The sequence below is a fragment of the Heloderma suspectum genome, chromosome 7 (assembly GCF_057233095.1).
Source record: "Heloderma suspectum isolate Gila_16-S chromosome 7, 16-S_ref, whole genome shotgun sequence".
Taxonomy (NCBI): Eukaryota; Metazoa; Chordata; class Lepidosauria; order Squamata; family Helodermatidae; genus Heloderma; species Heloderma suspectum.
In genome coordinates this window covers 107,003,753-107,022,117 of record NC_139464.1, presented here as the reverse complement: position 1 = coordinate 107,022,117, position 18,365 = coordinate 107,003,753, and the positions used below count along the sequence as shown (strand labels likewise).

At 43.7% G+C, this 18,365-nt stretch overlaps 1 protein-coding gene across 3 annotated transcripts in view; it reads left to right on the top strand.

Annotated features, from left to right (window-relative positions):
* The window catches only part of MAGI2 (membrane associated guanylate kinase, WW and PDZ domain containing 2), a 977,993-nt gene extending 966,118 nt beyond the window's left edge, over window positions 1-11,875 (top strand). For all 3 annotated transcript variants that reach the window (XM_084811512.1, XM_084811513.1, XM_084811511.1), the window contains one exon: window positions 8,852-11,875. In XM_084811512.1, coding sequence (XP_084667638.1) covers window positions 8,852-9,651 — 800 coding nt within the window. In that variant the 3' untranslated portion in view covers window positions 9,652-11,875. The remainder of the gene's footprint in view (window positions 1-8,851) is intronic.
* The last annotated feature ends 6,490 nt before the right edge of the window (window positions 11,876-18,365 follow it).

Here is an 18,365-nt window from a genome sequence, read left to right as displayed (position 1 = left end):
AAGATTAATTGTCTCACAGACCATTATCATTGCATATTATTGCTATATCTGTTCTTAAAAACATGTTGGCTCCGATAATTTTTGGAAAGAGGCTATAGCCCTTCATCCAACAAAAGCATTTGTGGCAGAACAAACAGACAGAAACTAAAAACTGAAAGTATTCGATGTGGCATACCAGTACGAAAGAGAAGGAAATATGAAGAGCTGTCTGAGCAGAAAAAATAGTTGAGGAAGAATGACAGGACTTCAAGCCAAGATTGTTAAAATCGTTGACAGGAAATACTAGAATAAGAGAGACTGGTAAAAAGGAGAAAAAAGAGGACCATTCTAGGAGGAACGGTACAGTTAAAACAACAATAAAAATGGAACAAGGTTATTTTAAATAAAATGTTAACTTTAACAAAATGAAAAGAACTGCAGAGAATTATAGGCTATATTCGGACAATCATAGCTCAGTTTAATAAGCCAAGGTATGAATAAGACATCTGGCCATGGATGCAGACCTTTAGCTCCTCCCTTGACATGAGCACACTAACAAACAGGAAGTCTTCCATTAGCTATAGTTTTCTGTTTCATCTGAACCAGGAAACTATGGAGAACAACTTTGGAACAAGCCAGGATATTAAACCCTAACTTAAAATCCTGGCTTGTTCCAAAACTATTCAAGCATAGTTTCACAGCTTAGATGAAACAGAAAACTATAGTTAATGGAATGCTTTCCAGTTTGTTTGCCCACTTGCATGAAAGCAGGAGGGAAAGGGCTCAATCACATCTCAGCTTATTATGCATAGATGTGATTGTCCAGACACAGACATACATGCAATTTCTGTTTTTGTCAATCAACTGATAGGTTTCCTTTAACTGACTAGAACACCAATGTTTAAAACAGCAGTGTTCTCAAAATGGCAGCTGCTTATTGGCTGTGTTAATAATTATGTTTAGTCATTAAATGTAATGACTATCTCTGAAACCAATGGGCTGAAAGGCGCTTTACTCTGCAGGATTGCGGCTAATAAATTGTGCACGATCTACTCCTCTGTTATTCAGTGTATATAATATAAAGTTAATTTATTAATATATTAATGTTACTTATATTAAGTTATTTATGAACACCTCTTATGACTGATTATAACTTAATTATGTTAATGAAAACTAATCTAAAACTCATTATAATTTCTAACTATGCAGCAACTTGGGATACAGGTTTTGCAGCTTTTCTTCTGGACTCCATAAAATATATTCTTGCAGGATTTCTTCATCCCTAGACAGAGCTCATTTGAAGAAGAAAAAGACATTATTAATATGGAAGTTGCTTTTTTAATTACGTTGAACATGCCAGTGCATTAATTTGAGAAACTGGGTGACAACACTCAAAATTAGTGGTCTACCAGAGGATAGACTGGAAATAGTGTTTTGCAAGGATACTCAATGTGAGGAAGCAGATCTGACTCAGGTATCATGTACCAAAGTACAAACCAAAAAACAAAGTAGGAATTGGCCCCTTCCAGAAAGCTTTTTGTGTTACAGTACAGGTAAGACAAAATAAAACCCAGAAATTTAGACCTTGGTTCAGAATATAAAGGGCAGGACAGCAAATAATGTGGCAGATCTTCAATCTCTGGAACATCACAAATACATAAATATTGAGCCAGAAGAATGTGAGAATCTCTGAAATCAATCATAGCTGTTGGCATAGTTTGAAAACAAAGAGACATGAAAGCTTGCCTAAGTTTTGGGAAAGTCAGCTTTGCTGGTCATATTTGTAGAGCCTGTACCATTTTGAAATTTTGAATTATTAATAGCCTGTCTCTCCAGAAAAACACTGTGACTACAGTACATTCATGAAGCCTCTCGAGTTCAGAGTATAAAATACATCAACTGAGGTGAAATAGGTTTGCAGTAAATTATAATATCTTGAGCTCTAGAATTTACAGTTTAACAGCTGTTCATAGCATAATTTAGGCAAAACCCGGACAAAGGATTCTTTTAAAATTCTCCAATCAATCAAGGCACAGTGGATACGAGCTCTAATGGAGGGAAGACCTGGATGGGAGACTGGATGGATGGATGGATCTGGTCAGTACCTGGATGAGAGACCCAACTTGCCTGGGTACAAGGTGTATGCCACTTTGAATTCCATCATGGAAGCAAGTGGGATATAGATGTAATAAAAGAATTAAACATATGTATATGTAGTTTTATTACTTAGCATGTTATAACGGGCAGCTCAGTGGTGAACCGACATTGTGATATGAGGTGATACCAAAATTCTGTCTTTGCAAGACACGCTTTTGATGCTTCAGTTTTCAAGTGCTGGACAATGCATATGCAGCCTGTATTTCAGACACTGTGTGGAAACCTATTCTGCGTAGCTCACAGGAGGACATGGATTTATCCTCCTCGCTTCCTACAGGAAGAGTTTTGCTGCTTCGGAATAAGCCGCCATCTGCATTATCATGAACTACTATGGGACTGGGCATAATATAATAGTAATGAGCAGCATATATCATAGTAATTTATTTTATTTTATACATTCCTTATACATTGTGCTGCTGTCACATGTTGCCATAGCTCTGGATTAGCTCTTTGCTCCTCAAAAGCAGCAACTCCCTCTGTAGCTCGTTATTAAAGAAACGTCAACGTTCAGATTGGTTTTGCCATGAAACACAAGGGTTGTCATTAACTCTGCCACAGAAGGATGAATGATCTTGGAGCTAGAAATAGTGCTGAAAATTCATAAAGCATTTTTGCTGTTTGGTTATAATTTATAAATTAGAAAATAATATGGAAGATGGCCATCATGTTGAGAGCAGTAGGCCAGTATTGGGCTCTGCATAAGAATGATTTTCATCAGATGAGATCCATACTAATTCTGCAATGATGTTCTTCCTAATCCGTCATCATATTTAAGATTATCAGAGTCAAGGCCATGCTTTTTTTCCCCTTATAAAATAAATGTTCAATTAAAATGAATGTAGAAAACAATTCTCACCACATTTTAGAATGTTCTTATTCCGTTACGACCATTTCCCCCTTGAATTGAATGGTGGTTTGCGCCTTGATACATTGATATCCATCTCTTTGTCCTGGTCAGCCCATACAAGTTGGCTTGCTCACCCTCCCTCGCTGAGATGTGATGATTGTACAGCATCTGTCTTCTTCCCTTGTTAAGCCTTCTGGGGCTCTGCTCCCAATTTATAGGAAGCATCAGTGATTTGCAAGAGGTTCCAGTGTTTGAGTTATCATCTCTAAAAGCAGGTAATAAAAAAGGGAATCAGTGGTCTTCTGTGAGTTAGAGGCAACCCAAGGAGTGTAGAGCAATCCCGCTGCAAGGCCTCTCAGATCTCTGTTACAGCTTCTTTCTTTCTCTCACAAATGGGAAGAAAAAATGTAAAAGAAAGAAACTTTGAAAAGAAGCATCCTTTGGTATCGAGTAGTGCTGACGATCTTAATGATGGAATAGCGGCATAGAGGTGCCTCCACAAGCCTCGCGTAGATATCTGTGGGTCATCACCAACTGTTTCCTTTGTGGTGCAGGGTCCCCAAGATCAGCGATGAGCAAACACACACACATACACAGAGACACACACATCCCAGTTTGGTTCAGATTCAGGACTGGGGTCAACAAAGCGAGCTATTCTCCACCCCACCCCCACCGGAACATAACAGTTGCCAGGAGCCCAGTTTGGGCCCCATTGCATTTCTTCCTCCTGATAACATCACTGTACGTGCAGTGGGATTGGACTCCCTCCCTCCCTCCCTCCGGCTCCTAACTGCTGCTGTGGTTGCTTTGCCTATAGTGTCAATTGCCACCGCGCTGAGATCTCCTTTCCCTTCTGCCTCCCTGCTATGGTAGCTTTCGAAGCAGCAGGAGCCGACACCTTCTCTTCCATCACCTCTGCAGCACCTTCCAGCTGGGCGAGGCAACCAGGGAGAGCATGATGGGTGTGTGTCGTGTAGGTAGTAGGAATGACTGTAAGAATCAGCAGGCCTCAAAAACAACGGTTCTTTATTCCGCACACGCAGAAGCGAGGGCTTCGCAGAAACTCCGCCCGCTGTTGCTGCCCCCATTTCTACAGGAATGCCAAGGTTCGAAACAACAGCTAACCCACAGGAGCCCCTGGAATGCGTAACAGTGCGTGCGTGCGTGCATGTGGTTGAAAGGGGAAGGGTTCTTCTCCAGCTCAGATTACAATTTGAGGCAACGGAGAGCTATCAGAGCGGATGACCTGGGCTGGAATACAGGAGCGTTTTACAAGCATGCCAAATTCATATTCCAAATTGCAATGTTTGGCAACCTCACTGTTAGGGATCAGATCCGGAGAAAGTCAGGGAATCTGAGCTCAGCCTCCAGTGGGAAGAAAGGAAAGTGTTGTAGAAAGTTTCCTGCAGTCCCCATTATGTTCAATATTTTAAAAGAAGGGACCTCACTGTATAGGTACTCTCCTTTCTGTAGAGGTAGGGGGGGACTATGTACAGCCGACTCTGAGGCAAAGAGACAAGTTGGAATATGTAATCTCATCAATCAAGATGGAAAGATTGGGGATTGTCTTTTTGCTTATGGTTTTTAACCAAAAAAAAGTGGTATATTAACAACAACAACAACAACAACTGAACAACTTTGAAGTGTTTCTTTGGCTGTCAAGGCAAGACAAGCTGGAGAAAGTTTGATTAATATACCTTTTGCAGGTTTTTTTTAAAGGCACCAAAATCAAGAACTGTGAAAGCTGCAAAATGCAGGATTCATGCATTTCACATTAACAGAAAGATCTGATGAAGCAAAAGCAGCAGGAGGCTGAAGTTATGACAATTGTGAGCGTGCTGAGATTTCATGGCAAAGGGCTACAAAATTCATTTGTGGTGCGACACCATGCTGGCATGTATAAGAAGCCATCATGGTCTTTATTAGCTGCATCTGCAGTAGAAAATAACATTTGCTGTCTTCTGGCAATCTCCTCCTTCAGGGTAGAAATATATAATGTAGCATATTCTGACTCTTACAAAGATGGTTGTTTAGATTTTTCAGCAAAATTTCAGTTAAGGCAGAACAACAATATGCTGACATTTGGGGACATGCTTAGAGCCTGATGTAGAGCTGGCTCTTAGTCAAAGCTGTACAGCCTCATCTTGAATGCCTCCAGTGTGGGAGAGCCCACCACCTCCCTAGGTCATTGGTTCCATTGTCGTATTGCTCTAACAGTCAGGAAGGTTTTCCTTATGTTCAGCCGGAATCTGGCTTCCTGTAACTTGAGCTCATGATTCCGTGTCCTGCATTCTGGGATGTTCGAGAAGAGATCCTGGCCTTCCTCTCTGTGACAGCCTTTCAAGTACTGGAAGAGTGCTATCCTATCTCCCCTCAGTCTTCTCAAGGCTAAACATGCCCAGTTCTTTCAGTCTCTCTTCATAGGGCTTTGTTTCCAGTCCCCTGATCATCTTTGTTGCCCCCCTCTGAACCCTCTCCAGCTCTTTTCTCAGCATGTACTCAATAGTTGATCTTAAGCAAGTGGTTCTCTCTTGACTTCAGCTCCCATCTGCAATATGTATACAATCATTCTGATCTACTTTACTGAGCCATTGTAAAGAGTATCTAGTCAGTCAGTCAGTCAGTCAGTCATCCCTTTTGGCTATCACAACTTGGTAGATGAAAGATTCAGGATTTCATGCAGGGAGGGGAAAAAGAAAAAGAAGGTAGCTAAATATTCTTCCATGCTTTGGTCCATGGCATGTTTTCCATGGATGCATATACACATGAAAATGTTTTGCTGGAACATCTCATCCATGTAACCTCCTCCAGAATGTTCCCATAAAATGGATGCCGGATTCTTGGATCGGTTTAGCTCACCGATTTGCCCAGCATAGATGATCAAATGGTTTCATTCTCATACATGTGTACTAGAGAAGCAGTGAGGTTGTGCAACTAGGATGATATGCCTACTCTATGAAATTTAGATTCAGATCCCGAATCAGCTGATCGTTATTAGATTCAGATCAGATCAGCTGTAGTCACTGACTTATAAACCAAGCTACCTCAGAGGATTGTGTAAAACAGCCATGCCACTCAGTGCAATTACACTCGGTGTAATTCTATGAGTGTCTAGTCAGAAGCAAGTCCCATTGCATTCAGTGGGGCTACTCACAGGTAAATGGGTATCGGACTGTAGCCTTGAGCTCCTTGGAGCATGGGCAGTGTACAAAGATAATGAATAACATATGGGAATCCTTCCAAGATCCAACTTGTGTATGCAAAATTATTCTTAACCATTTCACGGTTTGTGTGTTTCTAAACAGAAATGCTAGGACATTCCTTTGAGATTTGATGAGATTACAGGGGAGAAGGAAAAAAATATGTGGATGCATATTAGCACAGGTTTTCATTTATGTCTGTGCAAAGTCTTAAAAAATGAAGACAAATATATGCTTCAGAAACACTAACAATCGTCTCTAGAATTTTTCTGTAAGCGCAGAAAGAGCAAAACCATTAATCTGATGAGTGTAAAGCATAAAATTGTGCATTTTTCATGTTTAGATATGTTATGAAAAGCAATCATCTTAGTGATGGTTGAACAAATCCAAGTGAACCATTATGGTTTGAACAGAGCTCTTTAAAGGTTTTCCTTCTGAGCAGCAAATAACTTGATCTTAATGTCCTATTATATACCCTAGACATTTTCGATATTTCCCCAAAACATGGGTAGCAACAGCAGTGACGGCAATAATAAAAAGAATAATAGTACTTTACTGGGCATCTTCCTCTGAAGAAAGAGAGGAGCTAGCAGCGGGCAGATGCACAGACAGGCAAATGAAACTGGGGCTATATCTGGACTGTAACTCCCATCGGCCCAGCCAACATGTCCAATCCTCAGGAATGCTGAGAGTTGTCATCCAAAGCATCTGGAGGTTGGGGATGGCTGCTCTAAACAGTGCAAGTGCATTCGCTCACATTTATCCCTTGCTACCCTCACCTGCCACTCCCTCCGTCTTCTCATTGTCAAAGTTGAGATTTTAATCCTCTGGGGCAAGGCCTGTCTTGTTCTGAAGGATGATCTGAGGAGGCAGGGATTACAGTCTGTTAGATACGTAATATATCTATGTCTAGTTTCACATGAATATAATCTGTGAAATTAGCCCTGAATGTGCCAGATAATTATTTGTATGTGGGTAATAATTTGATACAGACTTGGTTCTCTAAATTCTGATTAAGCCAGCAACTAACGCCCCCCCCCCTCCTTCTTCAGTAATGATTTGGGGAGCTGTTGGTTAATAGCCTTTATGAGTATGAATGTTTTTAAGTAGATCTGTGCTGAATTTGCACCCTTGAACTTTTGTGGGATGCTTTTGAGGGCTGTGAAAGCACTTTCCAAAAGCCCTGCCTTCCACTTCTTGATGCAGTCTTTACACCTATTTGTGGGGGGGGGGGGGGAGGTTGCAACCATTGTTCTCATCTGCTGCCACTTCAGTGATATCGTTCTAACAGGGTTTCCTCATTCTCCCTCACTAAATGGGCACAGCCAGTCAAGGATCACGTAGGAAACATGATGGTATCGCAGGGATATTCAGATCTGCCTGCATGATAACATCTGTGAGACTGAATGAAGCTGTGTTGTCCTCACTCTGAAGCTTTGAATCTAGAACTATTTGTGCTTGTTGCTCATTGCAATGTGCATTTAAGCACACATCCCATTCTGATGATCATCTAAGTGTGCATTCCAATAGCTCAGGGTGGGGAACCCGTGGGCTTCCGGATGCCGTTAGACCACACTTGTTTGGGGGGCGGGGGAGCAGCGGTTTGCACCGACTGCCCCGAAAATGAAACATTGCATTTAAAATCCTTGGCTTCCAATGTGTATACTCAATGAATTAAACACACACATAATCAATAAATATTACAATCTCCAAATGACTCACACCTGTTTTTTCCATGCATAGATGTGCTTTCTGTGTGTGAAATGGGTAACGTCTGAAGTGATCCAAAACTGCGGCAGAAAACATAGATAAATCATTACTAGCTGTGAAGGCCAGTAAGCTGTAGTTATTTTTAAAGTGTTAGTACTGTACTTCCAGAGAGTTAGAGCATGGATGGAGTTCCAGTATAAATTTAGCTCTGTTGAGTAGAGTGCATAACATAATGGTTAATCCAGCCTATTTTCACCAGCCCTTTCATTTATAGTGAAGTTAAGCCTGCATGTAAAGGCCAAACTACACATGACATAGGAGATCCTATGTCTCTTCCCACAAAAAGCAGTTGTGGGAAGAGAATATGGACTGGGACTGTGGCACAGGAAAGTGAAGAGTCTAATCCTTTGCCGCTGTGCCATGTCCCTGGCTAATATCCCCCACCTCCAAGGGGTATTAGCAGCAGAGGGGGGGCAATTGGATCAGGGTCACAGCATGGCAGCAAAGGATGCCCCTGTGCCATATCCCTAGCTAATATCCCCTGCCCCCAAGGGGTTATTAGCAGCAGAGGGGGGCAATTGGATCAGGGTCACAGCATGGCAGAAAGGATTAGATCTGTCTCTCTCTGCCCCATAGTCACTATCGAAGTCAGCCCCCACCACCACCATTGACTACCTTTTGTAAAATAAAAAGAATTCCCACATGACATGTAGTTTGACCCTCAGAACCTGACAGTTGTAGTTTCTTACAGTGTTGCAAAATCAACAGTTACTACTCAAATAACATTTCCATTCACATTATTGCTCTGATTTCCCTGTCCCCTCCCACATTCTAAGTGAGACTTAAACTGAAAAAAAAAATACCTCCAGAGCTTAGTTTCCATTTAACAGATAGGAGTTGTACTGGATATTCTGCAAAAGGCCTGTGGAAATGACTGTGTTTCTTTTTGTCACAACAGACGAACCAAACTCCTGGAGTTCTCCCACTGCCACCTCCCCAGGTCTGCCGGAAGTAACTATTTCCCTTGACGACATTGTCTCACCATTATCTTCATCACATCTAGCCCAACCCTCTGACCCTTCCCACCAGATAAACCCAGAACCAACATGGGATATCAAGGGGGAACATGATGTAAGAAAACCAAAGGAGCTTTCAGCAAACGGCCACAAAAAGAAAAGGTTAGGTGAGCAAAGAGAGAGGTCTGCAAGTCCAAAAAAGGTAGACAGGTCGACGCACGAAGAGGCTTCCAGGAAAGGAAGCTCAGACAGCAAGAGTAAGACTGGTGAAGGTGGCAGGCCGGCGTCAGAAAGTAAGGCAGTTGGACCGAACTCTATGGCTGAGGCCGGAGTGCGAGATCATGGGTGCACTGGAAACAATGATGAATTGGCTGGGAGATCCAAGTGGCTGGAAAACAAAAGAGGAGGATCTCTTGGTGCAAAAGATCCCAGTGCCTCAGTTGTCACAGAGAAGACACCAGTTGCAGCTTCCGAGCACGTCAAGCTGGATTCCATTGGTGCTACAAAGGCGTACAGTAGCAATAGCTGCAGCTCTCACAGAAGTGACGTGGATCACAACCAGAAGGAACCTGACAGGAAGCCCAGCGCGTTCCCACAGAAGGGACATCTCCTCTCCATTCAAACACGCAGCACCAACACTACAGCTCGGAAGGCAACGGTCTCACCGGGACCATGGAAGATCCCTGGTTCTGATAAGCTATCTGGTGTACTAAAATCAGGCACTTCTGCCATGAGCAGATAAATCAGTGACTGCTGCCTTCTAACTGTTTCACAGTGATGCAGAACATCCTTCTTAGCGTCTGTCTCACATTGATTTACTTTAATTTATTTTAACGATCACACACATACATGCTCAAGACATTGAGACATGGAAACAATAATGTGTAATTCCATGACAACGTGCATAGCGTGTTAATGAGTTGAAGCAACATGTCGTCACACAGTATTTAAATGTGACCCTAAAGTCCCTAGATTCATTTCAGAGACTTTGGCAGCTATGGAAGAAACCAAAATAATATGAAGGACAGTCGACCACAAGGACAGTGCAGTGTAGCTTTAGTATGTTGTTTTCCACTGCATGAAGGACTCGGGATTTTCATTCAAACTTTATATCAAGAAACTGGAAGAAGTTAGAGCAATCACAAACTGGAACATCGCCTTAAATAAAACTGCACGGAGCAAGCTAAAAGTGGAAATAGAATCTTTTATCTGCGTTAAATGTTGTAAATAAATTGTTCTCAACATATCCAGACAGGGGGTTGAAGCATTTGAGATTGTACATCCATGACCTGTCTCCACTGTTAACACTTTGGAATAGACCACCCAAAACCAGTAGCATAATTCATTATGCAAGGTGAGGAACCCTAGTGCGATTAGCTGGTGCGATACCATTTCTACTGCCATTTTTGTGAACAAACCATATTCCTGTACATTGGGAAAAAGTTAGGGTGGAACTGTATTTGCAAATCTAGCCTCAAAAGCAATTTACCACAGGTTACTTACCCCCCCCCCTCCACACACATGTACACACACACACACACATACACATACACACACCGGGATTACCAGGTACCACACAGATCTCAAATCAGAGACCTGTAACATGCCATTACCAGACCAGTATGATGAGAGGGTGATTCTTGACAGATTAAAAGCTGCAGTTTCCTTTCATAACAGCCTGTGCCTCCTGCAGGAACTCATAACAGTCTCAACACTTGTTCAACTTCCTTTTAATATGATTATCTTGAGTTCCCTTCCTCTAAGAATTTGAAGATAGAAGTCCAAAAAAAAAAGTCACATATCCCCATGCACATCCAGCTCTTTTCTGCTTTCCATGTTCTTCTTTGCCTTTCTTGCTTTTCCCTTACAAATCTTAAGTGCCATGAGAACATTTCATTCCACACTGATGAGGTACAGCTTCTCCAATGAGCTCCATTAGCCTGCTCTTTATACCTGAGAGGTTTGCTATTTTTCCAGCAACAGCAATACAAAGAAGAGCAACAACAGCAGCACTCAGTAATAATGTTTGGGAAAAAATCACAAAGTTGATTACACTTGGGAATATTGTCTTTGGCAAACCCTCATATGACCTGGAAATATACACTGCTCAATGACTGAGCAACATCCAGCTGCTGTTTAAGGTCAGTGGAAGTTTTGATTTGGCGAAGAGTGTGAGGAGGTGATAGGATATTAGCCATTAAGATTACATTTGGTGCAAGAGATCAGCATCTTGCTAGCCCTACTGGGCCATTTATCAGAGAGAGCTGCTGGAATTTCATTTTTCCTTCAGGAGATTTAGAGACATCTTTCCACGGAAGTAGTTGGAAAAGAGGACAGAAAGGATTTTGCACCTTTGAAACGAGATGTGTATTTAAGAACTAGTCCCATTATAATTTTTTAAGAAAGCACAAAGATATGTAGCTGTTTACAAAGTATATATATAGTTTTTAATTAAGAAATTAGAGATATATCTTTATCCCTGACCTAGGCATTTGGCATAATTTGCTGTTAATTTATTAAATCTGGATTTTGGACAGTACTTCCCTAGTCTAAATGGAGATGCATGTCCAGCTATATTATTTCCTACATGTAATGAACAGAAACAAACAGCACTGGGGGGAAAAAAGACAATTGAGATTATACTTGCATAAGCTCTGATTTGCACAGTGCCCAGTGACTCATTGTGCAGTAATTGCTTTATGCAGCTGTAATTGATAACCTGTGAAGACAGCACATCATCTAAACCCCATTCCAAATAATATTTCTGTGTAGTGTTAGCTGTGAATTTACCTTGTACAGCTCTATCGCTATAAATATAATTCCATGTATTAATAGTCACAGAAAGGCTGTAAGTGAGCAACTATTTTTATGAAACGCACCACTATGGATAAATTAACTTTTACAGAAATCTTGTTTACTGTATGATATTCTAAACCACTCAAATAAAGTATATATCCAAGAATCTTTTTCCCAATTGTTTATACTGTGTATTTAATTACAGGGGGAGGAAATACGGATTGCATACCCGCTGGTGAAATTTCACATTACAAAATTTCATTACGAAATGAGTGCCATTTTTGGTTGTGACAGCCAAGCTACATGTAAGAACATAAGAAGAGCCCTCCCAGATCAGATCAAAGGCCTGATTAGTCCAGCATTCTGTTCATACAGTGGCTAACCAGCTGCCTATGGGAAACCCACAAGTGGGACATCAGTGCTATAGCACCCTCCCACGGACAAGTTTCCCAGCAAAAGGTGGACATAAGGCATATGGTCTCTGATACTGAAGGTGGCATGTAGACATCAGGACTAGTAACCATTGATAGCTTTAGCCTCCATGAATATGTCCAATCCCCTTTTAAAGCCATCCATGTTGGTGGCTGTCAGTACATTTTGTGGTAGAGAATTCCATAGTTTAACTATGTGCTGTGTGAAGAGGTACTTCCTTACGTCTGTCCTGAGGCTCAGTGGATGACCCTGGGTTCTAGTATTATGAGGGAGGAAGAAAAAAGTCTCCCTACCAACTTTCTCTACGCCATGCATAGTTTTATATATTTCTATCATGTCTCCCCTTACCTTTTTTCTCAACCAAAAAGCCCCAAACATTGCAAGCTTTCTTCATCAGTGAGTTGCTCCAACCCCTTGATCATTTTTGCTGCCCTTTCTTCACCATTTCCAACTCTACAGTATCCTTTTCGAGGTGCAGTGACCAGGACTGTATACAGCATTCCAAGTGTGGTCAACCCATAGATTTGTATAAACCAGTACAAGTCTGGTTTAAAGTTGAAGGACCATAACGCTACAAGTGAGAAGGATCTTGGAATTGTGGTAGATCACAAGCTGAATATGAGCCGACAATGTGATGTGACTGCCAAAAAGGCAAATGCTCTTTTGGGCTGCATTAACAGAAGCATAGCTTCCAAATCCCAGGAAGTCCTAGTTCCCCTCTACTCAGCACTGGTTAGGCCTCATCTGGAGTACTGTGTCCAGTTCTGGGCAACGCACTTTAAGAAGGATGCAGATAAGCTGGAGAGGGTTATGAAGGGCAACAAAGATGATCAGGGGACTGGAAACCAAGCCCTATGAAGAGAGACTGAAAGAACTGGGCATGTTTAGCCTTGAGAAGAGAAGACTGAGGGAAGATAGGATAGTGCTCTTCAAGTACTTGAAAGGCTGTCACAGAGAGGAAGGTCAGGATCTCTTCTCGATCATCCCAGAGTGCAGGACACGGAACCATGGGCTCAAGTTACAGGAAGCCAGATTCTGGCTGAACATCAGGAAAAACGTCCTGACCATTATAGCAATACGACAATGGAACCAATGACCTAGGGAGGTGGTGGGCTCTCCCACACTGGAGGTCTTCAAGACGAAGCTGGACAGCCACCTGTCAGGGATGCCCTGACTTGGATTCCTGCAAAGAGCAGGGGGTTGGACTTGATGGTCTTGTAGGCCCCTTCCAACCCCACTATTCTATTCTATGATAAGGAGGGAGAGCAGGGGCCTGAAAGGTGCCCATCAGGAGTCAGCACCTGGAAAGTAAACTGAGCAGGCACACAGAGCACCTTGTCAGCCTTCCTCATTATGTTGAGATGTATTGTATTCCTATTTAAATTACAGTTATTATTTCTAAATTTGCATCTATACATCTACACATGCAAATTTATGAAACGGGGGGCCCTCTTTTGTCATCTGTTTTGGTGATGTGTTTCCTCTTTGGGGCAATGTGTAAGTGGAGAGGAGCTACAGCATGGGCCCTTCCCATGTTACCCCAGCTGTCCAAGGAAGAGCAGTGCAGCAGCAATGTCCAAACCCTCAACTTACATGGGAAGGGTTGAGTACTCCCCCATGGCATCATCTTCTTTTACTGTGAAAAACAGTACTATTTTTTCACGTACGGTCATCCCCCTTGCAGTGAAAGGATACCAAATCCAGGTGTGCATGTTTGTGCTGTGATGCAGGGTGAATGAAGAAGCCCATGTTCCAAAGGGGAGCTACACCAGCAGATGTTCAACTGAGCAATGTGGAGACTACACCCAACCAGAAACCTGGAAAAGTTAGGGGGATGCTGTGGCTTATTTATTTTATTTATTAAATTTATTAGTCGCCCATCTGGCTGCTCACCCAGCCACTCTGGGAAAACAGTTTAAAACAATAAAATTCCACAGTAAAAACATCATTTTTCTAAAAATACCCTAACCCGCCTCAAATGCCTGCCTGAACAACCACGTTTTCAATGTGTGGCGAAAGCTCATTAAAGAGAGGGCATGGTGGAGTTCCCTAGGGAGGGAGTTCCACAGAGTGGGGGCCACCACAGAGATTGCCCTCTCCCTCGTCCCCACCAGTCTAGGTGGCCTGGCTGATGGGACAGAGAGAAGGCCATCCAAGGCTGATCTTGTTAAGCGGCCTGTCTGGTGTTGCTGAAGGCGCTCCTTAAGATAGGTTGGGCCAGAACCATATAGAGTTTTAAAGGTCAAAACCAGCACCTTGAATTTGGCCCGGAAAACAACTGGTAACCAGTGCAACTCCTTCAGCACTGGACTGATGTGATCATGTCAGCAGCTGCCTTAAATCAGGCGAGCTGCCACGTTCTGTACCAGCTACGGTTCTGAACTGTCTGCAAGGGTAACCCCACGTAGAGCGCATTACAGTAGTCTAGATGAGAGGAGACCAGGGCATGTACTACCGATGGGAACAGATGGTCGGGAAGGTACAGGCGCAGCCACCATATCAGATGGAGTTGGTACAGTGGTGTCCGGCTCACAGCTGACACCTGAGCTTCCATGGACAGCTGGGAGTCTAAGGTGACCCCCACGCTGCAGAACTGGTCTTTCAAGGGTAGCCGTACCCATTCAACACCAGGTCAACATCCCCCAACCTCCTCTTGTCTCCCACCAAAAGTACCTCGGTCTTGTCAGGGTTCAGCTTCAGCTTATTCCTCCCCATCCAGCCACTTGCTGTCTCCAGACATTTGGACAGGGATTCTACGGCCAACCTTGGTGAATATTTGAATGAGAGGTAGAGCTGCGTGTCATCCGCATATTGATGACACCGCACCCCAAACCTCCTGATGATAGCCCTCAGCAGCTTCACATAGATGTTAAATAGCATCAGGGAGAGGATGGAACCCTGTGGCACCCCACAAGTGAGTGGCCACTGGTCCGAAACCTCCTCTCCCAGTGCTACTCTCTGGTACCTGCCGGAGAGGAAGGACCGGAACCACCACAATACGGTGTCCCCTAGGCCCAACCCCCCCAGGCGGTCCAGGAGGATACCGTTGTCAACAGTATCAAATGCCACTGATAGGTCGAGGAGAACAAGGAAGGAGCATTCGCCCCTATCCAGAGCCCTCCTCATATCATCCACCAAAGCAACCAAGGCCGTTTCTGTCCCATGCCCAGGCCTGAAGCCCAACTGAAATGGATCTAGATAATTGGCTTCTTCCAAAATGGCAGATTTGAGACTGGGTGAAAGTTGTTCAGAACTTGGGGATCCAAGGAGGGCTTCTTTAAGAGTGGTCTTATCACCGCCTCCTTGAGAGCTGACGGCATCACTCCGTCCTCAAGGGAGGCATTTACCACCGCCCTGATCCCCTCACCCAGCCTCTCTCTGCAGCTCATAATGAGCCAAGATGGGCAAGGATCAAGTAAGCAGGTGGTCGGCCTTACAGATGAAAGCACCTTGTCCACTTCTTCAGAAGGAAGAAGCTGGAACCAATCCCACAAAACCGGTTTGCCACAGGCCGCCTCTTGCTCACTAACTGTATCCACAGTGCACGGAATAACACTCCTGATCTGATCAATTTTATCTGCAAAGTGCCTTGCCAAGGCCTCACAGGAGGCCTTAGAATGCTCCAGCAGTTCTGGGATTGACTGGCTCCCTGTGGATGAATACTCACTGTAGTGAATTCCTATTGTCTTTGCCCACAGACTGGTTTCAAGCTGGACCTGAACTTGCACAGTGGGCTTCCCACGCGTCCACAAAGGCAACAATACAAACCAATCTTAAAGCTACGCTCTGCAGCAGCCACACGTGAGTTGTGACCATCTTTGCTTGATGCAGCTTGCCAGCTATGTACGGCAGGATTAATAGGCCTTGTTTTTATCGCCTGCACAGGGTGCATAGAACAGGTTGCCACGCTTCTGACAGGCCACATTGCACAGCTGGTGGACGGCATCAGGTCTGTGGGGCTACAGGTTGAGTAGGTCCTGCTCTGTGTTGAACTCAGTCACGGAAAACAGTCCACAATTTCATTTAGGCTTGCTAATTTATTAGTATACATCCCCAATCCAAATTTTTATTAGACTCTGCCCATAATCCAGTTCCATGTAGATCACTACTGCAAAGTGAATGTAAAAGTGGCATCACTAGGGCACAGTATGTACCCCTGTCAAATTACTGACCCCAGCTGTCAAATAAATTGAGCATCACTGCTCCAGATGGTTGTGAGAAGCAGATCAGCAAAAGAGGTTCAAGGGATTGGAATCGGTAGCTACTGAAACCCAGTGCTTTAGTAACCCTCTGTGTCCAACCAGTCCTTTATGATGGCTTAACCCTCAAAGTTGATCCTAAGTGGTAGTTACCACACTGATGAAAAACTGGGGGAGGGACAGAGGATGGGGAGCATCTCATCTAGTTTGCCACTCAGAGACCTTGCTCTGTACATGCCTTCTTTAAATTGAAGGGAAAGGATTCTGGTCTGGCAATACTTCCTGGCTTGTACAGATTCACTCCAAGTACCACTCCCAAAGGCAATACTCCCTGATGGGCCAAATGTAATGGGCCAAGATATGACACACGTTCGTGTCTATCTCTTTTGAATTGAAGAGCATGGTTTAAATAAGTCACAGAATTACAACCAATGGGACTGCTGCCACAGACCTAATGTGGGTGACCTCAATCCTCAATCCACGGAGTCTCCGTGGTAGAAAGAGTGGTGCAAAGAGGAACTCCCACTTGTACCAATGACAAGCCAGGGAGGTTTGCACACAGCCAGCTTTACTGAGCGGAGAGTGTGTGGGGACATGCATTCCCAGCTTCAGTGCAAGACGGGCAGAAATGCGCCCTTGAAATCCAGCAAGACTATGCACAGAAGCCCATTTCTGAGCGGAGATTTCAGCTGGTGAGAAGGGTGAGTGTTCATCCCTCTCTGATTTAGCTGTAAACCAGGGCTGGATGGTGGTATTTCTTCATGGTATTAAATGTATGGCCTAGTGACAAAACAACAGGTGGCTCTTGTTATTAATTCCAGGCTAGTAAAATATGTTCTTGCGCATGAACCCTACCTAGGCTGAAGCAGGAAGCCAGCCTGCAGCATGCCTGCTGCCACGCTAGACTTTTGTTGGGTCACAGGGCCATCTGGTGGCACTAGAAGGGAAGTGTCAAGAGATCACACAGGTGAACCCATATTTTATTATACCAGTTATCCAAACTGAAGAATTTGCAAGCTTTCAAATAACCTCCTGGTTATTTCAATCTAGAATTAGAGTAAATAATAAATAAACAAGATACGCATTGTTACACATCAGGTGAACATCCCATGCCCTCTGATATGGAAGTGGAATCTTCTTATTTCCATTGTAAGTTTCTGGCTGTAGTGGCTTAGGGAAGAGCACTCTGTACATGCTCAGGGTCAAGAACAGTGGCCTGCTTTCCCACCAGGAAGCTAGGCCTTGCTTTCACATCTGATGCAACCACCTGGGAGCGTGTTATCAGGGGAGCTGCTGGGTCCTGCTGCTCAAGGTCACGCTCAGTTTTTGTTAATTGGGAAAGTGGTATCAGCTGGGTTTGGTGGGAAGAGCCCACCTCCTTTGAGGTGAGGGTGGGGGACCGGAGAACTGGGCTGGTGATTGGCTGAAAGAAAGCTGCCCAGGGTTGCCAAGGGCTGAGCCTTCAAAGGAGCTGAAGCTGGGCATGTTTGTCTCCCTCTGCTATGGTGGTTCCTGGACCTAGTTTGATGGGTGGACTTTATTCCAGGAGGCACTTACTTTGGTATGTATAAGAATAAGTTAGCCAGCTTTTGTTGCTTTGCTTGGGTGTGGTTAAAAGGCTCTCTATACCTTAAGGTTTCTGCTGTAACTATCTCAGTTTTGTATCCCTTCATACAATTTACTCCTTCTACCCCCTTTTACCTTAATAAACATTTGTCCAACTTAAGGCTGGTGTGGTTTCTTCCGAGTAACCTTGGTGCTAATTTCAGTGCCTCTTGCCCTAGGAAGGTGGCTACTGGGTGCTTTGGGGAGACTTGAGGCCAGGTTTGGCTGGTCCTACTTTGCAAGAGGGCTGGAATCAGTTCCAGCGCTCCTTCACACTCAGAAACATCCTTCTTCAGCTCTAGGACCCCAACAGTGGCCCCCAAACAATTTTTTAGCTATGCACCCCAATCTGTAGCTGAAATGATGCATCAAAACACATTCCCCTCTGTTTCCTGGTGCAAAAGTTGACTGCCCACATAAACCC